This window comes from Kwoniella bestiolae, chromosome 4, assembly GCF_000512585.2.
Source record: "Kwoniella bestiolae CBS 10118 chromosome 4, complete sequence".
Classification (NCBI taxonomy): domain Eukaryota; kingdom Fungi; phylum Basidiomycota; class Tremellomycetes; order Tremellales; family Cryptococcaceae; genus Kwoniella; species Kwoniella bestiolae.
Genome location: NC_089244.1, coordinates 2059003 through 2085223, shown reverse-complemented (window position 1 = coordinate 2085223; position 26221 = coordinate 2059003). Strand labels below are relative to the sequence as shown.

General features: G+C 47.1%; 11 protein-coding genes across 11 annotated transcripts; 5 read left to right on the top strand and 6 right to left on the bottom strand.

Moving 5' to 3' along the window:
* Positions 1–675: 675 nt before the first annotated feature.
* Positions 676–1198, bottom strand: I302_106357 (uncharacterized protein; the record flags this gene model as incomplete). Its single annotated transcript, XM_065870257.1, has 3 exons — positions 676–816; positions 927–1082; positions 1160–1198. 3 exons carry the CDS (start codon positions 1196–1198, stop codon positions 676–678), a joined length of 336 nt encoding a protein of 111 aa, XP_065726329.1.
* Positions 1199–1536: 338 nt separating this feature from the next.
* I302_106356 (uncharacterized protein) lies at positions 1537–2791 on the bottom strand (the record flags this gene model as incomplete). The annotated part of the gene is made up of 4 exons (XM_019192096.1): positions 1537–1917; positions 2105–2239; positions 2436–2586; positions 2694–2791. 4 exons carry the CDS (start codon positions 2789–2791, stop codon positions 1537–1539), a joined length of 765 nt encoding a protein of 254 aa, XP_019046726.1.
* Positions 2792–3703: 912 nt separating this feature from the next.
* Positions 3704–6172, top strand: I302_106355 (uncharacterized protein; the record flags this gene model as incomplete). The annotated part of the gene is made up of 6 exons (XM_019192095.1): positions 3704–3946; positions 4133–4206; positions 4338–4545; positions 4655–4726; positions 4867–5775; positions 5915–6172. The coding sequence occupies 6 exons, from the start codon at positions 3704–3706 to the stop codon at positions 6170–6172; spliced, it is 1764 nt and encodes a 587-aa protein (XP_019046725.1).
* Positions 6173–6539: 367 nt separating this feature from the next.
* On the top strand, positions 6540–9647 carry I302_106354 (uncharacterized protein; the record flags this gene model as incomplete). The annotated part of the gene is made up of 13 exons (XM_065870256.1): positions 6540–6664; positions 6734–6758; positions 6814–6884; positions 6952–7387; positions 7578–7800; positions 7882–7953; positions 8012–8147; positions 8240–8401; positions 8473–8516; positions 8592–8691; positions 8762–9083; positions 9145–9218; positions 9278–9647. 13 exons carry the CDS (start codon positions 6540–6542, stop codon positions 9645–9647), a joined length of 2160 nt encoding a protein of 719 aa, XP_065726328.1.
* A 114-nt stretch (positions 9648–9761) lies between these two features.
* I302_106353 (uncharacterized protein) lies at positions 9762–11111 on the bottom strand (the record flags this gene model as incomplete). Its single annotated transcript, XM_019192093.1, has 5 exons — positions 9762–9997; positions 10079–10230; positions 10298–10620; positions 10688–10702; positions 10776–11111. The coding sequence occupies 5 exons, from the start codon at positions 11109–11111 to the stop codon at positions 9762–9764; spliced, it is 1062 nt and encodes a 353-aa protein (XP_019046723.1).
* A 1029-nt stretch (positions 11112–12140) lies between these two features.
* I302_106352 (uncharacterized protein) lies at positions 12141–14053 on the top strand (the record flags this gene model as incomplete). Its single annotated transcript, XM_019192092.1, has 7 exons — positions 12141–12215; positions 12275–12425; positions 12483–12638; positions 12695–12971; positions 13037–13279; positions 13334–13757; positions 13823–14053. The coding sequence occupies 7 exons, from the start codon at positions 12141–12143 to the stop codon at positions 14051–14053; spliced, it is 1557 nt and encodes a 518-aa protein (XP_019046722.1).
* A 534-nt stretch (positions 14054–14587) lies between these two features.
* I302_106351 (uncharacterized protein) lies at positions 14588–16238 on the bottom strand (the record flags this gene model as incomplete). The annotated part of the gene is made up of 8 exons (XM_019192091.1): positions 14588–14756; positions 14821–15048; positions 15106–15322; positions 15388–15419; positions 15478–15840; positions 15898–15939; positions 15999–16076; positions 16153–16238. 8 exons carry the CDS (start codon positions 16236–16238, stop codon positions 14588–14590), a joined length of 1215 nt encoding a protein of 404 aa, XP_019046721.1.
* Positions 16239–16708: 470 nt separating this feature from the next.
* On the top strand, positions 16709–18159 carry I302_106350 (uncharacterized protein; the record flags this gene model as incomplete). Its single annotated transcript, XM_019192090.1, has 3 exons — positions 16709–16788; positions 16844–17364; positions 17435–18159. 3 exons carry the CDS (start codon positions 16709–16711, stop codon positions 18157–18159), a joined length of 1326 nt encoding a protein of 441 aa, XP_019046720.1.
* A 950-nt stretch (positions 18160–19109) lies between these two features.
* I302_106349 (uncharacterized protein) lies at positions 19110–21736 on the top strand (the record flags this gene model as incomplete). The annotated part of the gene is made up of 6 exons (XM_019192089.1): positions 19110–20274; positions 20328–20409; positions 20471–20569; positions 20629–21093; positions 21154–21497; positions 21567–21736. 6 exons carry the CDS (start codon positions 19110–19112, stop codon positions 21734–21736), a joined length of 2325 nt encoding a protein of 774 aa, XP_019046719.1.
* A 208-nt stretch (positions 21737–21944) lies between these two features.
* On the bottom strand, positions 21945–23244 carry I302_106348 (uncharacterized protein; the record flags this gene model as incomplete). The annotated part of the gene is made up of 6 exons (XM_019192088.1): positions 21945–22217; positions 22281–22460; positions 22542–22646; positions 22717–22926; positions 22995–23080; positions 23139–23244. The coding sequence occupies 6 exons, from the start codon at positions 23242–23244 to the stop codon at positions 21945–21947; spliced, it is 960 nt and encodes a 319-aa protein (XP_019046718.1).
* An 841-nt stretch (positions 23245–24085) lies between these two features.
* On the bottom strand, positions 24086–25766 carry I302_106347 (uncharacterized protein; the record flags this gene model as incomplete). The annotated part of the gene is made up of 6 exons (XM_019192087.1): positions 24086–24295; positions 24357–24771; positions 24833–25195; positions 25254–25377; positions 25439–25569; positions 25633–25766. 6 exons carry the CDS (start codon positions 25764–25766, stop codon positions 24086–24088), a joined length of 1377 nt encoding a protein of 458 aa, XP_019046717.1.
* Between the last annotated feature and the right edge of the window lie 455 nt (positions 25767–26221).

Here is a 26221-nt window from a genome sequence, read left to right as displayed (position 1 = left end):
TGTTGACGAAAGAAAAACCAATCAAAGTAAATTACAATAAAAGGAGGAGAAGAGTCAATACCATTTGCGTATGGATCCCTTTCGATGAGTAGTCTGTAAGTCATATTTACATTCTATTAAGCATGCTCATTCTTGGCTCGATGGTTGATTTCCTGCTACTCACGCTCATACCTAGACTCGTGTGAATACTATGGTACAATGCAAATCAATTTGAATTAGCCAGCTTTCCCTTTACCCGACCATACAAGCCAGCGCAAGCACATACCAACTTACCTACGTAAACGTTTAACTCCCTAACCAGATTTCCTTCTACTCCCATACCTGTTCCTTGCATGACTCGCTCCAGAAGCATGTCGGACAGGGTACACACGAACAACGAGTCGTTGGGCTTTCCTCATATCTCACGTCAGCTCAGTCCTATACGTTACACTTGTAAAAGAATAATATACCACTCACTCCCATCCAGCACTTTCCCATTGACTAATCAACTCCCCATCGAGTCACTAACCGAATACAGTATAGTATCCACAAGGTAGAAGCGACGAAGGAAGGAAAAAAAACCCACGGAAACTCCAAACCTCCCATCCCTGAAACCTAAGCATCCTAACCCAAGCCACACCACGACTATCCAACCTCAATTCCTGTACGGATCCCACAGTCGACTGGATCATATCCCTAATTTGGCTGGGGGTTACATCCTTGGGGAAATATGCTACGGAAACCTCTCTGGAGGGGGTTTTGGAAGTTTTGAGGAGTCGGGGTGAGGGGAGGGGAGGTGAATGAGGGGAAGGATGGGTCGAGGGATTTGGATTTGATCTGCGTGAGCATTGAGGAAGAGATGTCAGTTGTTATTGCTTGATGAGAATGAGCCATAGGGGAAGGAAGGGACGGTAAGCAGAGTGATACAAGAAGGAAGAGGAACGTACATCGGTGAAGCTCAGAGTGGTAAGTGTAGTCTTGACAGGACTAGAGCTAGACCTATTAGAAGATGGTTTTCCTCTGGGTTGAGTAGCAGTTGTGGCTCGTTCGTACGGGTGAGATCGTCTAGAAGCTCTCTCCTCGGATCGTTTCTTTGCGATTATCTATATAGGTGGTGATAGCGTCAGCTTGGTGTGGGTATTGGATCAGAGGTAGTAAGTGGTGGGATGAGACCGCTCACCTCGTCGAGTGATAGATCTATATCCATAGGTTCGTTCATTTTGATTGGTTTGGCTTGGTTGGCGTTGGAGATTAAGCTGAAGGAAAGAGAAAAAAGTGAGAAGAGTAAGGAAAGAGAAGATACATTATAGGATTAGTATATGATCGTCATTGTTTGTTGTTTACTCTACACTGATGGTCTGTGCGTCAATCGCTTATGAGTCAGTGTAAAGTGGAGTGGCAAATGACAGGGTAAGTAGAATGATCAAACTATATTTCTATTCCTATGCATACCATATAATCGATTGATACCTACCATCGTACTCCCTCTACTTGTACTCCTTCTCCACCAGCCTTTCTATATCATCGTGACTACCCATCCATCACTCCACCCCCACATCAACTCAACTGACCCTTCTCAACCAACCCACTCCCCAGCAAACCATCCAACCACTCCCCAACCAATTCCACTTCCTCATGCCTCCATACCCCCTTCTCAACAGCAGGATGAAGGCTCGAAGAAGTATACCACCCGAAAAGACAGAAATCCGCATGAGAAGGTTCTTCCCCACCCAATAACCATAATGGCTCGTTCTTCGCTTTCTTCACTTTGAGCAGGTCATTAATCACGGATAACCTACCTCGAGCAGCGGATAGTTGTTTTTCCAATTCTTCGGGGTCTTGGAAGCGGTCTACTAATGCAGAGTATTTGGGAAGGTCGTTTTGGAATTTGGATTTTAGGAAGTAGGACTTGGAGGGGGGGTCGAAGTGGGATGTTATCTTTGGGTTTGTATGGCGGTCAGTGATGGGCTCTTAAGTGTGAGATGGTGGGTTATATTATGGTTGATTAGAAGAGAGAGGATACCTTGGGCGATATGAGACGAGATGGAAGCTCAGGTGTTATAAGTAAAACATGTTGAAGAGACGGGAGATGAGAGACGAGATCCAAGGTAGAGACACCACTCACAGCTACTCCAATCAACGGTCTCAGCTCATTCGCAAACGTGGTGTTACTCCATATTTCGATGAATTTGGCAAACTCTTTGCCTGCTTTGGTTCCTCCGAATAGTGATCTCTCGGTTGTACCATGTTCTGCTTCGAGCTGTTTAGTGTAGGTATGATCAGTGTCATTTTTTGGATTGATCGTTGTAATAACAGACAATGTGATGGGGAGAAGAGAAAGATTTCACTATACGATGGCAGAAGGCCTTGGATATAGTGTAATTTGATGTGATGGAACTGTGAAGTCGTACCATATACTGTATACTGATCGCAATCCCTTAAAGAACCCCACTCACATACTCTGCAATCTTCCATGAATCCGTGGTAAACTCCCCATCAACCTCAATAGTAGGTACAGTGACCGCTGGGTTTTTCGTCAATTCAGATAACTCGCCTCGTATTTGAGGGAAGGTTTTGCCAGAGTTGGTGACCTCTTGTTTGAAGAAGCTACGAACATGCCAGAGTGGGTCTTCGTCAGCCAAGGTGCTTCATGAGAGGAAAAGGGCGATAGCAGAGAGTGAGGAGATTGTGACAGAAAGGGAGAAGAAGCTCACGCCAGATCAAGCTTCGTCTTCCACACATGCGGTGAGATCACCCTCCCATCGGGGTTGGATGCGTCGCCTATCAATGTGTAGAGGGTGTAGTTGGGCATGATCCTCTTCAAATGTATTTATGAAGTGTGCGGGTGAGATATAAATATGAGGAGAGGGGATACACTTGTCACATCTCGAATGATCATGATCGATAGTATGAGCTGAGCTGAGGTGAGATGAGATGATCAGTGATTGGTAACCGATGAGGTGATTTCGTGTGCTTGACTAGTCTTACGCTCGGACCTGGCTCGGTTATCCGTGGTGGGTTACCGGAGATCGCCGATATGGAGAGAAGTGGAAAGAGAACAGCATAGACGTGGTGCGAGAATGGTACATCACTCAAAGCTATCGTGTTCTCTTATGTATAAGGGACTGAATGGTATTCTCGCGAATACCTTTGAATCATACCCTCAGAGTGCAATCGATCATCATCTCCAGTATACTCCAGCTGAAAGTAATCAACAGCTTACTCGCCTGCACACAAGAGACATGACATGACACACCGATTCATCTCCCTCGATCTCTCGCTTCTCGTCGTCAAGTAACAAATGAGATTGAAGATCCAAGCGACACAAGACGATACAACAACACATCGTTTCAAAAGTCACTTTCACACACCCAATCATGGTCATACTCTGGGTGACTGTATGTGCTCGTATCAGTGTATGCATACGGAGAGAATCGGTCTTGTCCTGCTTCGCTTTGACATCGCCAAGGAAGGATAGACGAGAAAGGGTAACTAACGCACCGTGTGTGATGTGTTCCCTTGACTATTCCGTATTTGTCGCATCGTAAGAGTACATCATATCTTAACGTATCCATGAGCCTTTTTGGTTTGTCGGACGGTGGTTTGATGAGTTGAGCTTCCTTCTTGGTCATTACCATCATCCCTCAATTGTTCTGTCAGCCATCAGCCATCCACCTGATCACTCCGCTACCACTACGTGCACCCCACTTACAGCCCAACCAGTATGTCCCTGAAAGCAGAGCTGACAACATGGTCAGAAGCCATCTCATCATACGATTCGGGGGAATACGATAAATCCATAGACGAATTTAGCAAGATCTCCGATACGTCAAAGATCTGTTGGAATATCGGCATCATCCTTGCCACCTTGGGTAGACACGGGGAAGCGGTGGATTCGTTCGGGAGGGCTGTAGAGTTGGATGGGTACTTTGCGATTGGGTATCATCAGAGGGGGGTTAGTAATTTTGTGAGTGGTTTGATCCTCTCTCTCTTCCCATGTGAATCTGGGTAAGTGGGGATGTACGATGTTGGCCATCGCGAAGGGATGAGAGTCAGACAGAAGGTGATCTAGCAGGTTTGCGTGGAAGAGAAGAGGATGATGGTGGTACAGAAGGACTGTGAGTTATTGATGGCTGATACCCAACGCACACAGATGCTAGGCAACTATCAAGATGCTCTGAAGGATTTCGAAGATGCCTTGTTATATCTTAGGGGGAATCAGACGATGTGAGTTGTATTTCTCTCATCGTCAGGAAGGTCGAGGATTATTCATGAGAACTATGGATATTCGACCTTCTCTCGCTTTTCGTTCTGGGTCAACCATGATTGACCGGGTGCTTGTTATTTGTGCTTCGAAGAAACTACGAACAACTAGGTCTCGATTTCCGCCTCTACTCGTGCGAAGTCCTATTCAACTGCGGCTTATCCAAAATTTACCTCGGTCAAACAGATAGCGGCCTATCAGATTTGCGAGAAGCTCAGACTCAAAAGATGATAATGGAACATGATGTTATTGATGATGCTATCAGAGATGCGGGGAGGGATTATAATGTGTTTTCTGTACCGGTGAGTAGTCCTCTCAAGATATCTATTTCTACATGAAATATCGCTACTTTGAAATGGTGCTGTTCACCGTAGTGTTCTAGGAAGTGAGCTGATGATAAGCACCTTCCAGGTTGGAGTGCTATTCAAGCCTTCTCAGAAGAAATTGAAGAATCTGGCTAGTAGGGATTACATGGGTAAAGCTGTGAGTACTTCTTCAACTGGTATCAATTACCCCTGACAAGCGCTGACACAATAGACCACATTCCCTTCGATCAACCATTCCTGCTATGTGATGCTCATGTTTACACTTTAATACCTTTCCTACTCACACGCCCACCCCAGATCCTCGTAGCAGCAACAGACGCCAACGACGCCTACACCACCTTCACAGGCATAACCCGACTGCAACGCGGCCAAACTCCCTCCGGTGCACCTCTTGACGCTTCCCACCCTTTATCCCGCTCCGCCTCCGTGTCTGTCATCCAGCAGAGCGATAGTACAACCAGAATGACGAGAAGCAATACCGTCGGTATTGGCTCTGTCTCTGCTGCACGTTCGGCAGATCCAACCTTGAACAGACACTCGAGGAGTAATACGATGGGCAACGAGGGATCAACCTCATTGGGTAGATCGATCACTTCTGTCACCAGACCTTTGGTGAAGATTACGACGGATTTGAATTTCCAACCTTCCAATCCGGGTGATAGACAACCGTTCTCTGCACCTGTACGTGACGCGCCCGGAGGCCAAGGAAGGAACCAAGAATCACCATATCCTCCGGCTCAGCCTAAATATTCAGGTACAAGGGGAGAAGGCGAATCACCATATATCAAGACTCCCCCGTTGAACAGCATACCCAGACAAAACGTAAAATCATCAGCAGTAACAGAACTGTACGACGAGTATTATCAGTCCATAGCAGAATCGCCCGAAGATGGAATAGACATACCCGACAACCTTCCCCCTATAGGTGGAGCAAAGAGGATAGAAGCCTGGTCGAATAAAAATCCGTTAGGGGCTAGTCCTAGTGTTGCATTATCCAGGAAGGGCAGTGCAAATGCCAATGTCGGTCAGAATATGATGGGTAGACTCCAACCTCAACCTGGCTCTTTCGGTGGAAAATCGCCTGTAGGTGGGAGCGGGATGCCCCTCACCAGGACGATTAGTGCAGCTACGAGTAATAGGGAGTCAAACTATGAGGTTGGGAGTGAGAATGGGAGTTGGTACGATATGGTTAAGATACGGGTCAAGGTGGGTTATCCTCATTCGATTCCTTCTGAGCAAGCACTTTCTTCTGCCTACTTGTCATGTGAATGTCAATCTGCACTTCAAGTATCCTGGCTACAATACCGAAGAATAATACTAATTCTTATTTTGATGCCACGCACAGGTAAACTACGCAACCCACAAACGAGGCATGTCAATCCTCCCCACCCACACATACGAGATATTCATTTCCCTCCTTAAAGAAAAGTTCCCCGAGCTGGCCAGGGAAGGAGGTCAGATCGACGTGAAATTCAAGGATGAAGACGGTGATATACTCTCGATGAGGGATGAGGGGGACTTCGAGGCTGCTGTGGATGTTGCGAGGATATTAGGGGAGGGGAATGGTAGGGGGGAAGGGAGGTTGGAGATTTGGGTTAATTAGTTTATGTTGGGCATGAATATCCCGATCTTGGCGGGAAGAACGGAGATGGGAGGGTGTATATGTTTGTATAGTGCACATATAGAATTTGCTTTTGTATTGATGTCATGTTATCGTTATGCATCACTCGTATGTTGATTTGTTGAATGATAGATGAATTTGCTTCCGCCCTCGTTCAGGTCTAGTTATCGTTCAGGTCTAGTTATCGTTATCGGAAGCTTCTTTGGTGTTACTTTGTTAGTAGATCATCCTTTCCGTTATCAGCTGAGCAGATCACTTTTGATGGGTTTGATCTACATTCTGCTGTTATATATTGCGACATCTCATCGGTGCAGAAGGCAGCTCTCTTACATATGCTCCCGATCACGATATGAGCGATAAGAGTCTAGGGGGATCATCCAACCTACCTGTAAGGAGGATGAGCGGTTCGGGTTCAGGTTCAGGTTCACCATCGTTGGTCGGGCCAATAAGGATGGGTCAGAGGGAGGTGAAGAGGTGAGCTGGGTCTCTGTACGATGAATACGATGAAGAACTTTCGAGCTGATGAAGGGATACTTGGCTTAGCTGCAATTACTGCTACAAGCGAAAGGTAGGCCTTCCCACACTCTCAATCAGATCCAGAACTGATATGGAGGAGCGAACAGGTGAAATGCGACAAAGTTTTCCCGTGTAGTCGCTGTGTATCCAGAGGACTGGGTGATCTATGTGAACAACAGTGAGTAACGATACCCTTCTACTACTACCTAATCTAAGTATCGCTAAGCTGGGCCCGGCGATTGCAGGACGGTCATGGTCAACGGTAAGATCACAGGCGGCGGACGACTCCCTTCTGCCAAAACACCTACCCTCGCTCAGATGATAGAGGAGAACAAAGCTTTGCATCGTAAAATCAATGCTCAGGAGAAGACTATTCAGAATCTTATGAGGAAGTTCGAACATGAGGAGGATCGGGAGGAAAAACAAGAACAAGAGGAGGAGGATGGGTTGATGAATAAAGAGGATTATCAATACGAGGTAGGGCAATCAGGTGCGGGAATTAATAGGAGTCCAAGACTCCCCAGTTTGAATGGTGAGAACGGAAACGGTGTTTCTCATGCCGAGTTCGAGCACGAGCACGAGCACGAGCACGACGAGATGGGTAAATCGGATTATCTGGGTGATGTCATTAGGATTTATGGGATTGAGCCGAAGAGGTATAAGGAGAATGAAGGATTTCAGGTGAGTGGTGCTCCGTCTTCATCAAAGATCGACTTTTCGGGCGAAAGGTCGTTGTTGGGCTCGACGGACAGAAGAGGTGACATATCAGCTCAACCAGATAGAGGTGTTCAGCAGAAGTAGGAACGTAGAGATCAGGCAACGAGCAAATCGTATTGTTGCTGACACCTTAATCTCCATCTTTGCCAATCAGCTGGAATCTCCTCTTAGTCATTCGGGTGGCCATTCTCTAGACACCTTGCTCGCGATGGTACCATTACAACAAAGTAGTCAGCTGGTTCGATACCACTGTCAGACGTTGCATTGGATACATACTGTATTCCATGAACCGACCTTTTTGCGAGAGCACGATGAATGGATTAATTCGATTGGGGTTGGTCGGCCGATTGTTAAGACGTATGACTATTATGCGTTGTGTGAGCGTACAGTCTATACATGATACACTTCTCTGCACCCGAAGTTGCTAATGAATACGGAATACCTTGATTTGCTCATAGACTACGCCATCATCGCATGTAGTCTGTACTTCATGGAGGAATCTTCAGCTATGATGATGGGTTTCTCTCAAGGTACATACACTTTGTCCCCTTGCATCCCATACGACTAAAGCTGACCAACCTCTGATAGTATCTATAGCCCAGACCGCTCGATATTGGTTCGACACTTCCGTAAACTGTCTCCAACTATGCAACTTCATGGTCAACCCCACCATGCCGGTCCTGCAGACTATATGTATACTTCCGATGATAGCTCATGCGTTCGAGTGAGTCCAGTATCCTTGCCGATCACATACTTCATGCTTCAATTCTCCTATCCTTATCGCTACGCGCTAACATCCTGGATGATGTACTGTAGTGCCTCGAAATACCTTGGATCACTCATGCATTGTGCGCTTGGCTTGGCTAGGGATTTTGATTTCCACTTGGCAACGGCATCTACCAATCCTGAAAAGTTTGGTGGGAATATACAGATCGAGTTGGTCAGGAGGATCTGGTGGTGTCTGACTATAACCGACAGGTGAGTCTGTTCTCCCTCGGCGTCAATATCAAGATAGTGTCTGGAGTAATGACTTACGAGATGTATACCAGTCTTCGTCCGGAAGCTCATCATCCGTTTCACATTTGTATGCCTAGTGAGTCGAATGTTTTGATCTGATCCTGTCGTACACGATCGCTCCTAGCTCTGTGGCTCTAACGACTCGTTCCAGCCGCTCGTACCTCCCCTCCAGCCAATATCGACGACTACGATCTCGACGATAACAAACCGATAATACCCAGACCATCAAGCCAGACAACCCGTGTCACCCAGTACGTACAAAGTCCCTGGGAGTGTGCCGTACTCCACTTGATGATGAACAATTCAATACCGTTTCCGCAGTCTCATAGCGATGGAGAGGCTGGCCGCCCTATTCAGGAACTTCAATCAATCTTTCAATACCAAAACGACCATCAGCGCAAGGTTCAAGTGTGTCCAGGAGCACGACGCGAGATTACTATGTTTGTTAGATGACATGCCGGATCTCAAACCGAGGGAGGACGAATCTTACTTTCCATCTAATCAGGATGATCATCGGGGTTTCGATTATAGACCTTGGTCGAGGTACCTCTGGATGACTGCGCTGCCTCCTCATAGGATCATGCTTTATAGGTGGTTTCTGGGCAAGAGTTATACGGATACAAGATGGGCTAGGGCGCGTGAGGTGAGTACTGTGGTGTTTCTCGCTTGGGCTGCGTTGAGTGGTATATTGATGATGTCATTAGGTGTGTCTCGAAGCCGCTAGAGCGACTCTTGCTGCTCGTAAGAAACCTGTCCCGACCTTGTTCCAGAAAAACTGGTATGTCTTTTTTCAGCTAAACTACATGTTGATCTAGGCTGAATTGCTGCCCATTCTAGGCACGTGTCGTCTTTCACTGTCATCGCAGGTATGGTCATCGCCTCGGAACTGACATATGGCGGACACGATACACCCGAGCGCGATAAGCTCAGAATGGAAATCCTGGAAGTGATCAATTTCTTCCGATCGCTCACCAACAAAAACGCAATTATCAATAGAGGTATCACTTTGCTGGAAAACATGGTCAATGAGGCTGAAATACGAGCTCGACCCACCGAGACGACCGACCTTGCTCTATCGAACGTAGATGGGCTAGCTGAACAGCCATTCGATTTCAGTTTGGATGGGTTCCTATTGCAGGGAATGATGAATAACATGGACGCGGATCTGTTCAACATATTTTTCCAGCAGGATATGAATTACTCATGAGTTTGTTTGTATACTTCAGCTTGTTTGTAATTATTACGGATGTATTCACTTGCATATACAATTATCAAATCATAGCTCAAACATCATACAAAAGCATCCCACGAACCGGACAACCTAATACGGCTTAATACCAACCAGCTTCGCGATCTTGTCAGTCAAAACAGGAGGGTTTCTAGGTTTACCCGTATCGTGTGGACAGTCTGTGCCGTCCGCCCTCTTCACGGGCTCGAACTCCCTCGCATAGATGGCTGCGAATGGGACGTGGGTGGTTCCTCTTGAACTCTCGAAACAGTCTACTCGTAGTTTACGGTCCTCTTCTGTTAACAGGTGGGCGGGGGCCATGCAGATATCTATTAATAACCAAGACGTGCAAGTCAGCGAGGAAACCATACTGGCCATGATTATGTTCTGGATAAAAGAATGAGGCTCACAAGTGCAGACTCTATCTCTATCACCCTTCGGTCTAACGTTGTAGTGCATAGTCCTTGAGTCCCAAAGGATCAAATCTCCAGGTTCAGCACAGACTTTAACCCATTTACAGCCTCGCTCAAAGAACCACTGTTGTTGTTCTTCGGTGAACCCGCTACGATTCGTACAATTTCATCAGCTCAGTCCGACCTGGATTGAGGGAAGTTGGGTGGATAACTCACTGCCAGTCGAACGGACCCCACGATTTATAAGAATTTCGTCCATGTACATCAAAGTACTCCTCAACAAGCTTCGAGCTCCCTTCAAGCACCATCAACCCTCCATCTTCGGGACCATTGTAGTTGAGGTTGACCAGACCTTGACAGCAGTAGAACCCTCTTCGGTGGTGTGACTGATCCATGTGTTCCCATTTACCGCCGTCCATCACGTCCACTCGTTTGGGTAACATGATTGACCCCCCGTCGAATGAGGTGATCAGCTCGGAGGTGCCCCATACTTTGGCGAAGGCGTCGATGATCCCGTCTTCGCATCGGAGGTCCCATAGCTACAAGAGAGTACACTTAGTCAGCCGTGCTCTGACACAATGCTCCGATGCTGTTGAGGATACTTACTAGCTGTTCGTGACTCTGAGACGGAAGATGAGATCGTCAGCCTTGTTTGAACTCCCCACGATTGAGACCAATAAAAACGTTAACTCACAAAGCCATAACCATGGAACATACCTCCCTTGATATGTACCGGAAGATGTTCGTTCTTCCAAGTCTTCTCGTCGTTCCTATCGAAGCCAAGAGGGAAAGACTCCATCCATTGGAATGCTCTTTCCCTGTACTCGAGAGCCTTCTCGGTCGGGACAGCCTTGACGACGGTGTATCCCTTGGTCACCAGCTCGTCTCGCCAATCACCAAATTCAGGCTTATCGAATCGGTTGGCATAGAAGAAAGGAGGTAACTCGGGAGGAGGGGTGGATCGCTCGGTAAACCTCTTTTTGAAGGAGTCGGGCTTTTCAGCTGGTGTGTAGTCTACTGCGATGGGCATGGTGATGATCTCCTCGATGTGATAGTTGTCAAAGTGAATGGATCGTCTGTAGATTTGATAGAGGATATGGAGATGTACATGAACACCCCATACAAACCTTTTATCTTATTGATGCTTGGGTGAGGTATGTCTATTACCTAACTCTTGCGATTTTGCGGCCGACTTGAGCGTGTGCTTATCGCATGCATGATGATAGGTCATCTGACTTATCTTGCTTCGGAATGACAGACGATTGTCTATCGGCCTCATAGGCCTACAGGCGGGAGGACAGATGCTGTTGCTGCGTCCGTACCCGTGTTTTTGCTTATCCGCCAAATGATCGATTGACCCTCACGATCAGGGAAAAGACGTGTGTGAAAAGGAAAGGATTCGTGTGTGTGTCCGTCTGGTTACGCACCGTCTTTGATGGCTCATGGGAAAGGGGACTAAGCTAAGGTGCAGGGTCACTTCGATCTACGGAATGTATCTTACATTTCGCTATCTCCTCATTTGCTGATATCCCTCAAGCTTCAAGCTAATTACGGTGGTCATCGTCCGAATGCCGATTAGCCCGTACTCCAGCGGCTGAGAATCGGCCCACATTACGGTTGAGATTCTTCTGTGACTATCTCGTTATCTCCACACTTGCCCCATTGGGATATAGTCGCGAGATACCATTCATTCGGTTTTATCTCATTCAACCTCGACTTCTTGATACACCTTGTCCAACATCCTCTGCTCTTCTTCTTCATGATTGCAATATCTTGATGGATATTGGTCATCTGACTTATCTGTTCCATTCCTATCTCATTCCGAAAATAGAGAGTCATGAGCCCTCAACGTACTCTTTGATCGAACGGCGCCCCGGACCAACCTGAAGGATCGATCCGAAACCATTAGCGATATGCTTCTTGATCATTATCTCCCCCATTTGTATATATACCGCCTGATCCCCTGATTGTCACTAGTCCCCCTAACCGGATCATCCCTCTCTTCAACGATTCTCGATCATCTTTCAGATATCATCTCGCCTATCTCTCACGAAACAATATGGGTATATACGAAGGCATCACCCCTAGGGGTGCACTTGTAATGATCTTCGCGTCGTTGGGTGGTTTGTTATTCGTAGGTAGTATACCCCTCCCTCACATGCCGCTTGGAATTATACTGATCTGGTCTTGTAGGGATTTGATAACGGATGGTGGGGGACCGTGCTTGGAGAAAAAGCTTTCCTTTGCGATTACGGTACTACCGCGATGGTCGATGGAGTTGAAACATGCAACTTGACCACCTCGCAACAGTCTGCTGGTACTGGGGTGGGCTCTGCGGGTATCAGTAAGTAAACCCCAATTAATTATCGCGATTCATCGCTGAAAATTTGATATCCTTTAGTGCTCGGTTGTGCGATTGCCATGTATGTGAACAACATCATCGGACGACAAAAAACTATTGTCACCATGGCGGTGATCTCAATCGTTGGAATCGTCATCGAGATGACCTCTGCCGTTGGCGGGTCTGCCCGATACGGCCAATTTCTGGCTGGTAAAGGTACGTCTCATCCTCCAAGTCACTAAATATATTCTAGCTAATGCCAATATGGATAGTCATCAACTCGATCTCCATGGGTATCGCCTGTAACGTCATACCCATATATCTATCCGAAACTTCGGTAGCATCTGCTCGAGGATTCGTCATCAATATGTATCAGATGGTCCAAATCATCGGTGTCATCGTCGCCTCAGGATCGGTGTACGCCGTAGCTAGTCGAACCGACAAATCCGCATATTTCATACCTATGGGAATTCAGTTTGTCGCTCCCACTTTGATCCTCATGGTCGTTCCCTTCATTCCGGAATCTCCACGATGGCTCGTCTGGGTAGGGTAAGTCATCTCCCACAAGGGTGTTCATTGGTCACTTTTCTAACTGATGTCTGCTTCCCGATTAGGCGAAAGGAAGAGGCTGTACGAGCTACCGAGACTCTCTTCAAAACGGAAACCAATGGATTTGACGCGGTGGATTATGTCAACAAGCTCGACGCCGCTTTCCAAGAAGCCAAAGAGGAGGCCAGAGCTACCGGATGGGGTGATCTCGCCAAACAGCCAGATCTTCGACGAGTTCTCATCGCTGTGGGAATTCAATCACTCCAACAAGCTCAGGGGTCATCATACATGACCAACTACATCGTATCGTAAGTATCTTCCTGACTTTACACCTATAAACACTAGCTAATCCAGCGAAACAGCTTTCTTATCGGTGTCGGGGTGGTCAACTACTTCCCCGTTATCATGGGTTTATACTGCTTGTACTTCGTCACCATCTGTACTGGTAACTTCCTTCCAGATATGTTCGGACGACGACCTATCTTGCTCTCCACGTCCGCTTTCTGCGCTGCGACCCTGATCATCGTATCTATCCTCACCACCGCCTTTGCCGATCCAAGTTCTTCCGTTCAAAAGGCTTCGATCGCACTGATTTTCCTCTGGTACGCTTCCTTTGGTGCTCAATCGCCCTTGATCTGGATCGTTACTGCCGAAGCTGCTCCCACAAGAAACAGAGAAAAGGTCTTGGGTCTGGCTACTTTCTGTGGTTTCGGTGTGCAACTCATTATCACCTTCGTGGCTCCTTATATCCAAGATGCAGGATACGGTAATATCGGTTCCAAGATTGTAAGTCGGTAGCCGAGTGCCCATCATCACCAGACCGTTGCTGAATATGATTTTATGTGCGACAGGGTTTCATCTGGGGTGCATTCTCCCTTATCAACATCGGTTTCGTCTTCTTCTTCGTTCCCGAGACCAAAGGACATTCTCTGGAACAACTCGATTATCTCTACGAGAACAGAGTTGCTACTCGGAAATTCAAGGGATATCACTTTGCCGATAATGTGTTGGCTACTTCCGGCAATGCCGTCGACGAGATTGTCGTTGAGGATTCGGAGGAGAAGAAACAAGATCTTGCTTAGTTGATCAATTAAAAAGAGAAGATGTCATAGGACGGTGTGTGCTTTGGACAGAAAGAGGCACATACTTATGCTCAGGTTCTGTCTGTAATGCTCGCCTTTCCAGTTGTTTTACTCTCTATTTCGAAAACTTTCTTGGTATTATCTATTGGGAGGTACACTTTTCTCTCTTTCATTTCTCCGTTTTTGTTTTTCTGGTTGAAATAGATAGATATGATCTATGCACGGAAGTCAAGTTACATCAGTTACTCTAGAATACCACTGTCATCCAGCATCTTCAAATGCTAATTGCTAATTGCATCTTCACTGGGGCATGCTAGAACATGAGCCCATGATGGAAGCGGTCCTTTCATACGGGAAGCATGGAGTGTCTGACGTACATACCACGCTGCAGTTAAGCAATAAAGCTAACCAACGGCTACATCTACAGGAAGCCTGGTTTTACAAGGATCTGCATCATTTATGGACAGTTGGCCCTGATCGAGAGCGGTATCTAGATCGGAAACCCGAAAAGTATATGCATGGTTTACACACGTCTTAATCGGCCAGCTGTGCCTTGAATATATCCCCTTTCTTCGCGAATTCTCTGTGAGGAAAGACAGTGTATCCGATTTCGTTGTCCTCGAATGGCCCGTAAAACCTGGATCTATCCCATTTATATAGTGGCTCCCCACTTTTCAGTCTAGCTACCAAGTCAGGATTGGCCCTACATCATTAGAAATAGATACAATCAGTATCACAGAAGATTGCAGATGATTCGACCAACTTACACAAAGTATCTTCCAAAGGCGACCAAATCCGAGGTACCATTCCCTAAACCTTCATTGGCATTTTCGGGTCCGAATCCTCCAGCCGAGATCAGAGGCGTATCTGGCCCTAAAGCGTTTCTGAATGGTTTTAGGGAGACTTCCTCCTCTCCATCTGTCAACATGTCCTTCAGAGTTTCCTGCTTTTCGGAAGCGGACTTCAACTCGTCAAATCTTGGTTCTACCAGATGACTGTGTAGCTTTCTATCAGCTTGACCCACGTTTGTGGCCATGGAGAAACGGACTTACACATATGCTAGCCCAAATTTACTGAGTTCCCTGCAGAGATATGACCACTGTTCTAGTCTGTTCTCACCAAATGTCTGGCCGAATAACATGCCGAATGGTGTCAGTCGGACGGCGACCTTGGATGCGCCAATAGCTTTACAAAGCTTTTCAACGGTCTCTAAGACAAATCGACATCGGTTTTCGATAGAGCCTCCATATTCGTCTGTACGTGTATTGACTATGATTGATGGAATGATCAGGTCTCTTTCGTAAGATGTACTGTAGTATTCTTGAGACACTCACTATTGCTATGCAAGAACTGATCAAAGAGGTATCTGCAGTGGAGTGGAGGATTTAGTTCCCAGCGTATGCGCGAAGTAGACACCTACTCACCCATTTCCTGCATGAATCTCTATTCCATCAAAGCCTGCACTTATAGCATTCTTGGCCGCGTTGACAAAATCATTCTGAGTATCTATGATATCGTCCTTGCTCATGGGTTTAGGAACCTCGAAAGGTCTAGCTTCGAATCCATTCCACCCGAACGTTCCTTGCATGGGTACGTTGGAGCTACTCTGTGGTTGCTGGCCGCCTATCAATGCTGAATGTGTGGTACGGCCTTGATGCCATAGCTGACTGAAAATGAATCCACCCTTCTCATGTACCGCGGAAACAATAAATCTCCATCCTTCTAGCTGCTCGTCTGTAAAGTTTCCTGGGATACCGAATAGTCCTGACGCTCGCACCGATACTGGTCTTTGGCAGGGGTGAGCACAAAAAGTCAATGAGGCTGGATATGCTGGATGAACTTACGTGGCTTCTGTGATGAGCAGTCCACCTGGAGTTGCCCTTTCGCTGATTCCGGATGGAAGTCAGCTCATGGTATAAGTCGATCACAAGACAGCTAAGCTCACACGTAGTACTTCTTCATCAGATCATTCGGTACCCATGTTAACGGGTGTTTCTCGGACGCGGACCCTCTATTTCGGGTTCTGTGACCAAAGAAATCCCGCGTCAATAAGATGTCCGGCCATATGACGATCATAACCATGCCGCACAAGAACTCACAATGGTGCAAGGACCACACGGTGCGTCAATCGGCAGTCACCAATTTTGATTGGTGTCCAGATATCCACATCTAATGTCTTTGTCATTGTGTTGAAGCCCGGCAGTCACTAAGATGGAACTTCTTCTCCAAAAATGATTGATGTTGACGGATCTCGAGCATGGTCATATTGTACCTGTTATTGTTGCCTATGCAAGTCTGCGCTATCTCAAGATTTCCTTAGCACCCTCAGGCGTTGTTAGGGGTAGTGCACATACCGACGCTAGAGATAAGGAACTTCAGGGTAACAAAGCTCATAGGTCATTTCGGAAAGGACCCTTCGGAATCAGATTTTCCGGGCGCGTGAGTCGTTCCGACGAGTGGGCATCTTTGATAAGACTTTTCCGAAGAGCGTTCATTGTTGCTGATTGGTCATTGCATTTCATCTACCAACACGATATGCCGGAATATGGGCAGGGCAGGTGACATACATATCATGACGAAGATGAACTTGCAGTTGTCGATGAAGATGTCATGGATCACTCATTCAAGCTCAGACCATCATTCGACTAAGCAACCATGGCTCAAGATCTCTGTCAGCTCACCGCGACCGAAGTCGTGAAATTGACCAGATCCGGCGAACTCAAGGTGGAAGACTAGTGAGTAACACTCTGTTAACAGTCTTTGTAGACTAAGCTGACAGAGATTTCGCAGCGCAAAGGCATTGATAGCCCGAGTGGAAGAGCGAGACCCAGTCGTACATGCCTGGGCATATTTCAACCCATCCATCATCCTCGAATCGGCACGCAAATTAGATGCTATACCTGCCGAGAAAAGGGGACCATTACACGGAGTCGCTGTCGGCATCAAAGATGTCATCTACACCAAGGACATGCCTACTCAGCAGTACTCGCCAATCTACAAAGACGATCATCCAGAACTGGACGCATCGGTGGTCCTGTCTCTAAGGGCAATGGGTGCTTTGATTTTCGGTAAAACACATACAACCGAATTTGCGACTTGTCAAAAAGGCCCACCCACTTGTAATCCTCATGATTCAACAAGAACAGCAGGTGGAAGTTCGTCAGGTTCTGGTGCAGCTGTTGGTGACTTTCAGGTTCCACTGGCTTTGGGTACCCAGACAGGTGGAAGTACTATTAGACCAGCTTCTTACAATGGCGTATATGCCTTGAAGCCTACTTGGAATGGTATTTCTAGAGAAGGGTTGAAGATGTGTGAGTACCTATATGGTTACCCGTACATCGATGCACTGGCAAAGGGAGCTGCTAACGTGGCTGTTTATAGACTCTATCACTTGCGACACCGTCGGTCTCTATTCGCGAAGTATCGAGGATCTAGAACTCCTGTGCGAAATATTTAATCTTCAGGACGATGTTCCTCCTCCATCTGCTTCACTGAGTCTTACTGGAGCGAAATTCGGATTCGTGAAAACCCATGTATGGCCGAAAGCCGAACCATCTTTGCTCCAGCTCTGGGAAGAAGCCAAAGCTTACTTGGTAGAAGCTGGTGCGGAAGTGGAGGAAGTCAAATTACCTGAGATATTCGACAATTTGGGTACATGGCACCGAAACATCCTGCACATGGAGGGATATTCATCCTTCTTAGGTGATTACCTACAGTCACCGGAATTGTTGGATCCATGGGTAACAAAACATGCTGCGAACGAAGGGAAGACAACTAGGAAGGAACAGCTCCAGGCTTTAGATGAGATCGCCAAACTGCGTCCAGTGATCGACGAGATAGCTTCCAAATATACCTGTTTGGTCACTCCTAGTGTGACTGGTGAGGCTCCCAAGCTCGAAGAACCACTCCGATTCACCGGTGATGCTTCGTTCAACCTCATGTGGACCGTCTTGCATCTCCCCGTCGTCAACATACCCGGTTTTAAAGGTCCAAATGGAATGCCCATCGGTTTATCCCTTGTAGCACCTCGATATCACGAACAGGATTTGTTAAGAACGTCCCATGCGGTAAAGGATGTTTTCGCTAAAGGCGGTTGGAAATTGTAGAGAAAGTTGGCGACAGTAAGAAGCCTCCTTTGGGCCTACGACTGCCTCAATATGTCTTGAGCAGGGTGATTTTTGTCATATCGCGATGTTTGTTAGGTTAAACCGTATGCATGCAGCCCATAAGTGTAACGTAAATGTCTGTGTTTGAAAATGTTTGGATACAGTTGACCTCGGAAGCAAATTGAGGTCCCTTATCTTGGTAGGAATTCTGAGCTTGGATATTACTGGTTCTTCTCTAACTTCCTTATCTCTGCATAAATATTGTTAGCACGAAACGATCGCGAGACGCTCACGTCCTACCGGTCTCTCGAAATGATGGTTGTCTATAACTCGGGAGTATTTGCGTCACTCAATCAATGTCGAAACACCCTCCATGGAAACTTCCTTGAAATCAAACGGGTCCGTAGCGGGCCAAAGAAGACCCAGGCCTCATAGTTACACAACACAGGCATGCGAGCGTTGCAGAGGGCGTAAGCAGGTGCGTTCGTGTGATCATCAGACCGCATCTAAAGCTGATGCTGCGTGCTTCATTTGTCAGCGATGTGTCATAAGTGACACAGATGACAGCGTGAGTCATAACCAAGAAATCCTAGTACCAGAAGAGGGCTGACCTATCTTCCCTCATAGATTTGTGTGAGTGAACAAGCCTGGATACCAGCTGTTCGATCTCAATTGCTCACAATGGAGCATATCTTAGCGCAACTGCATAGAAAGCAAATCAGAATGTATCTTTTCTAGACCTCATGAGAAATCGAAGAGGAGTCGAGGAGAGTCGTGAGTACTAAACACACCCCCATCAGCGACGGATTACTCCCCCCCCCCCCCCCGGGGTCCCCTATGAGCAAAACTAACTATCTAATAATTTCCTCACTAGCCGGCTTTCTCGTGCCAATAGTGATGACGAAGATTCGCCAGATCTCTCATCGCTTTCGTCCTCACAGCTCACAGAAATGCCGCTCAAAGCAATTCCAATACCGACTGATCCACGTCAGTATGACACATTCAACGCCCAAGACCCCGTAGCACTCTCAGTCAGCTCTGATACCCCTATCTTGACTCATCGTCAGAATGGAACATCATCGTCCTTCGATAGCGCCCCTTCTACGCTAGCTCAACCTCCGCAACCTGAAATCGATTGGAATTCCTGGTTGTCATCCCTCAATGATCAGCAAAGAGCAGACATCCAGATGTTACAGCCTCAAACGCCAATGGGTCTTGCCCAACCGCAGCAACCCCATATCCTCCAGAATCCATCCCTTCAACAAAGAAGCTCTTCCCAATCCCTCTCTGACCCTCAGCCCACTCAGTTCTATGCCCCAACGAGGTATACCCGCCATACTCATCCTCATCCCTCTGTTTTACAGAGCTCAAACGGTCCGAATCTACAGGGGTCCTCCACGCAACAGCCTATACATCCCGCTTCGACCGCTTCGTCCTCCACCGTACGGGTCCATTCCGGTCTCAGTCCACCTTTGAAGCGTCCCACTCTGTCTTCCCGCTTGCCCACCTCTCCTGCAAGTGGTATCGAGAGCGATGAAGGGTCATTGGAAGATGCGGCGAAGGGCTTAGCAATGATTTCGTTGGAAGCTGCGGCTGAACCTCATTACGTCGGAGAGTCGTCAGGATCACTTTGGACGACTGTCATTTCTGGTGGAATACATTCTCATCCGCACCAAATGGGCGAGACGTCAAAGCGGGCCTTGGGATCATTGGCACAAAGGAGAATGGCACATGATCCCGAGGTGCCCCAAGAACAGCTAGGTATTATCAACATAAGGCAATCTATCCAGCAGCCTCTACCCTTGGACATCGCCTCTCAAGCTATAGAAATCGTTTTCAGGCATCTACATCCTCGTTACCCATTCATGGATTGGGTCAAGTTCGAGGCACAATGGGAGCAAAGAGATGGGATTTTATTAGCAGTAGGACAAGGGCTACCATTAGACAGGATCAACTCCACGGCTGCATTCTTCATCCTTATGATACTCGCTATCAGTGCGCAGCTGACTAGGGAACGCCCTCTGGCTGGTCTGCTCCGCGCTGAGGACTACTATACTTTGGCCTCTCCGTATTTAAACGTTATAGTGACTCTTCACAATTTAGCCAATATACAAGGTGAGCAAGATCCTGTCGTCGGCTGGTTTTGACTGACAGGGAGTGATGATTAGGTCTTCTGCTACTTGCCGTCTATTCCCTGAGAGATAGTAAAGGCCCTTCGGTGTGGTATTTGACCGGGGTAACGCTCAGACTGTGAGCCATTTCATATCAATTTTCGGAGAGTTATGGAAGGGCTGGCTGACTCCCCCAATAGATGCATCGGTATGGGCCTTCATCGAAATGCGGCTGGCTGGGCGTTGCGTACCCTGTCGAAGTATGACATCGAAATGCGTAAACGAGTTTTCTGGTCTTGGTAGGTCTTGTTTGACCCTGTACGTTAGAGAGGATTGCTGATGTGCGGTGCTGGCCTAGTTATATCCTTGATCGCATGATGTGCCTCTTACTCGGACGGCCACCAGGTATCTCCGACAACGATGTAGATGTCGATCTACCGGAAATATATGAATCGACCGAGAAACCGAAATTGCCATCATTGCAGCTCAGCTCGATGGCATCAGCGAATCACCACATCAAGTTAAAGTGCATCGAAAGTCGTATACAGCGGTCTGTTTATGGCATCAAACGACAGAATCAACCTCAGGCCTTGGATTATTGGGAGTTACTGAATGATCTAGAAGAATGGGAAAACACAATACCGATAGAGGCTTCTTCGATGACTTACTGGATGGCCCCTTGTAACTCGAAAGATTGGTTCCTATTGAAGGGCGTAGAGGCGAGGTTGCATCTGCTCAGACCTCTGTGTGCGGAGGGTCAATCCGCCGGTGCTGTCTTCGTTTCTCATCTCGCCACACATGCTGCCAGGGGATGTGAGATTCAGTGAGTCAAAGCAGTGTTTGATCCCTGCCTTCAAGTCACTGACACCGCATCGCGTCGCAGGAAACGGATGCATCAACAGGGTCAACCAATGTCGAACGCTTCTGCCCATTCAGCATTTATCTGCGGATTAGCTTTACTCTACGCAATATTCCTGCAGCCAAAAGTCATGCCGCTCAAAGATGTCTTCCGCGCCATCAAAGCCACCTCTAATACCTTGTTCGCGTATACCCAGCACTCCCACCAATCTGCTGAAGTGCTATACGACGTATTTGAGGATCTCTCGGCTGCTTGTATAGAGCACATAGGGAAGAACGATATAGCTGAAGCGACTGGAGGTAATATGGATAGAAGGACATCGGTAGATGAATGGCAGAAAGCTTCTTCTGAAGCCACCAGTAATTTAGGTGAGCTCCCTCTCATTCCCTCTTGACTCGTGAGCACAGTCAACTCGATTTGACCATGTCTATCCACAGATCCCAATACTGCAGGCGAATATGTGAATATACTACAAACTTTGGGTATACCCGTAGGTCAAGACTATTTCGACCAGGCGTCATACACAGAGCCATTATGGGAGTTGGCGGCGTTTGCGCCAGGAACTCTAGTCAATACCAGTGACCCGTCGGGAGGAATGGGAATGTGAAGAAACGGGATATTACATTAATTAAGTTACATATGGCCCCTGCCAGTGGGTGGAATGTGCAAGTTAACTTATAAACTTGTGTTCAAGATATCCGATTGTTGACGAGAGATTGCATGGAATTCACAGACATTGTATACAAATCCAATCTGTTGTTATATGTATCGATCTTAAGTCCTACATAAGTCGCGCTACATCCCAAAAAACATGTCTAAGCTTTTGGGGGATAGGTCTCAACCCAATGACGAGCGATCTGTTCCCTTGTAGCGAACCATACATCATCGAAAGATGAGAAATGCTCTACCATTCTCTTTAGGGCTTGGAATCTACCTGGTCGACCGATCCATCTTGAATGCAATGCAACCGTGATGTAAGCTGATTTCCCTTCCAAACCTTCTTCCCTGATAGTCGTGAAAGCGTCTATACAGTGTTGGGCGAACGCATCGTCTGATCCCATTTGCCCTTGCCAGAATTTGAAGTCGTTCTACATCGTAGCTGAGCGTCAGTCCAGCTTGTTAGACTAGGTGAGGATAGGTCAGAGACTCACACAATCCAAACTGTATGGCATCATGACCAATGATTCCCCTTCTTTGCCTCCTGGCATAGTGGTGTAGTAAGGCAAATCATCGGCATAGGTATCGGCCCAATAGAGGAGTTCGTGGCCGAGTTCCTTGTATACTTTGGCTACTAATGGAGCAGACCTTTCAGATGGTCTTCCATAGAACCACTGATATCAAACTCAAAAGCACATCAGCCACCGTCCAACGACAAGGGGAGGGGGGGGGGGGTGGCAAAACCCTTGACTCACGCCAACAGGCACCTTTCCGGAAGGTGAAGTTGTCTTATAAGCATTGACAGCCTTCCTGATGTATTCCTCTTCTTCGGCATCGGTCATTCCAGTATAGGGTTTCCACTGCATATAAATAAGCTTTATCAGTACATAATTGGCTCTCGATGAGGTCATCGAAGAGAGATGCACATACCTTGTAACAATGAGCAGCAACCTCGTGACCATTCTCGTCGGCGTATTTAGCTACCGCTGGGTTTCTCTCAAAGGCTCTACCGACAGCGTAGAAGGTGATAGGGATGTCGTGCTTTTTGAAAAGTCTCATTATCCTCCAGATAGCTGCTCGAGATCCATAGTCAAATTGTGACTCGGTAGCAGGGTCTCGCTTTCCTAGCTCGGCAGACAACTGGAGGGTGTGTGCGTCAACATCATGTAAGTCGATCAAGGTGAAAGCGAGAACGAGAGACTCACAACCTGACCAAACTCGTGCAAGACAGTCTCAGCATGCTCATCACCATCCTCCACACTTCGTTCACCACCTTCTTCGTGATTTAACACGACTGCGATGTAGGTATGGGTAAGTCAACACTCCTCGATATATGCAGGAGATTGACTCACAGTTGACAGCGATCTTAGCCCCCTTTGGCCATTTCGCATCTGGTCTGTCGGGCCCATAACCATATAGGTCTCTCTTCATCCAAGCGTCATCGAATTGAGTAGCCATTTTTAAGTGTTTCTTACGAGTCAATGTCGTCGTTGTGTGGGTGCGATTTGACAGATGGGATAATGTGAATGATATGGTCTGCATGCAACATGGTCAGACCGACGACTCCTTAAGCTTATAAATCATACCAGACCTCAACTTCAATGCTTATCAGGCTTCCGACAAGCTTTGAATTCTAATCCGGGTTATAGAGTACCACCTTGTCGCAATGGCTTGGATGCACTTCGGAACACGTTGAGACATCCTTATCTATTCCGAAATTCAGGGTCGCAGAACAAGTCTTTACAAAACATTTTGATTGGATCTCGAAAAACCATATGTAACAGCCTTCCACAACCAAAGCCGATAGATTTGCTAACGATATGGAGATCATTTCCCTAGTTCTCCCGACAAACTCAACATGAAGTCAATTTAGGCAATTCCGTCGATACGAAAGGCTCTCGAAGCTTCTGGTCATTGTGGTGGAGGGATGGCAGCCATGACATTTGATATCATGAAAGCTCAAATCGGATGAGGCATAATTTCATATGGTCACTGACCACGAACGCACCGTTGGAGGATGACATGGACTGCATAGTGACATCGACCGATCTTCGAATTACAATACCGATACGGACAGCAGCTATCAAACCCGAATTGACTGTAATAAATATGCTTGTAACAGCATATATTGATAACCAAAAATAGGGGGATCAGAAAGATATCTATATAGAGAGACAAAGTAGACCTGACAAATAGGGTAGTTCGGGGCGATCAACGAGTGGAGAAGGTCTATTGGACTGAACCCGAGCTACAAAAGAAGTCATGTCAGCTCAAGTATTATTCAATATGATGGGGTGACTCACTTGTCTGCACAACTGAAAGCTCTGTCTACACTGCCGGTAGCGTAGGCATCGATGATGCTTTGGATCATGCTGTATGCTCCACCGACGGTCATGAAAAGACCGATGAAGATGAAAAGGACGTGGAAAGCCCATAAAGCTTTCTGCCATAAAATTCCCTTTCGATAGTGACCAAAGTCATAGAGCCAGAGCGTCATTGGTACGATAATCTGCCATGAAATCACCCGATTAGCTTCTGAGTGATGGTCCGTTTTTTATTATCTTACTCACCGCCATGGGGGCATAGGCGAGCGCTCCTACCAGCCCAATCAGGGTACTGAAGAAGGGGATGGCTTCGGCAATGACGAACGAGAGAACGCCGATCAAGACAACACTGCCTAGCCAGGTAATCCAATGGGTTTTGGTCTTCTTTTGGAGGTGTTCAGTTCCCCTCAAGATTCGTACAAAGAAGTATTTGGCGGCCAGATGTTGACATAAGATAGCGCTAACCAATAATCCTGGGAGACCAATTCCGTAGGTGAGTTTTTTTATCAATGTACCTGCACTCCCCAAAGCAGGACTGGCAATGTAGATACCGCAGTATCGGTAGACTACCAAAGATACGACAAGATAGGTTACGTTGAGTAACCCCATGGCTGCGGTGATAGGCTTCTTGTATTCCTTTGGGTTTTTCATCTCCGCGATGCTATTGAGCTAAGATCAGCGCAAGTCACTGATGCTTCATTGAGAATCACTCAATCACTCACATGGGGATGAAGGCAGAAGTACCGGAAGAGGAGACAAAGATGATCAAACAGGCACTCATACCAGTAATAAAGGTAGTACCGCTTGCCACTACTTGGTAGCCGTAGTCTGTGACACCTTCTGGGGCCAGGAATGGCCGATCTTGAACGCCGACGGCGATTGTAAGAATCAATACAGCGATGTAGAGTAAGGTCACTCCCACCCAAGCAACGATACCGATTTGACCGAATTTAGGGAAAGCTGCAACGGCAGTGGAAATAACCAAAGCAACGAATGAGAACCAGACTGTACAAGCGCCATGTTCGGACAATGCATTGAACGCGACAGCGGTACCGATCAACCCGGACCCAGTGACAAGAGTGTAGCTATGTTGGCAGACCGATTCAGCGAACGCTTTCAGCAGTATCTTTGAGTCACGCTCACCCAATGACGTAAAGGACTCCGACCAGTTCACGGTACCAAGCACCGCCCACGATATAAGCCATATCTTGAAGACCGTGCATACCAGGGTGTCGGAGTCGGAAGGCTCCAAGGATGAACGCTTGATCTGTGGGAGAGCTTGAATTAATCCAAAGGGGCCATAGTCAGTACTGGTGGCAGCCACTCACAGGTGTTGAAGAGCCCCCAACCGATGACTAGGAGTGCTCCGGGCAAAGCACCCACATAGGCAAAAACTCCAGGGATGGACAAAACACCGACCGAAAAGAGCACCTTGAACATCAAAGCGAAACTACTGTACCTGTAGGCGCGAAGATCCTTTGTCAGCTATGACTCAGTGCTTCAAGAACATCCTCCAACATACCATGACACTGTTCGGTAGTTCTCACCCTCGGCATGTGATTTGAAGACCTCATCTTGGTCTTCTTGTTCGTTGGTGTCTACAGCTACTTGCTCGACATCGGTATTAAGGTCTGGAGTCTTGTCCGAGAATGACATGGTGAGTATCAGAAAAAGAGCACTTGTAGTTGAAGAGTCATGGGAAAAATTCAGAGCATCTCGCGTTATGTCATGTCATTATAAAGTCTAGATCGTCCCATTCTTCATGCTTACCAAAATTCTTGCACAGATAAGGTATGTAGATCTTCTCTTGACTCACACGCCGGGTGGCCCCTTATCAATTCCGAAAAGCTTGGTGCACAGGCCGGAGGGCGTCTATTCCGACGGGACTTTTCGGTGTAAACGAGCTTGAAAATATTCCGAACACGGTAGAAAATGATTTGGAGCTCATGTTGGTTATCAACTCGATCTGCATCATTTCAAGCATCATTATTTGCCCACGCCGATGGAACCTCATCGGAAAAGATCATCGTGGCCTAGCCAACCTGCGAGGGATGGCCCGACAAAGTCTGATGAAGTCGAGTTAGACGACTCGCAATATGTAGCCGACTCAC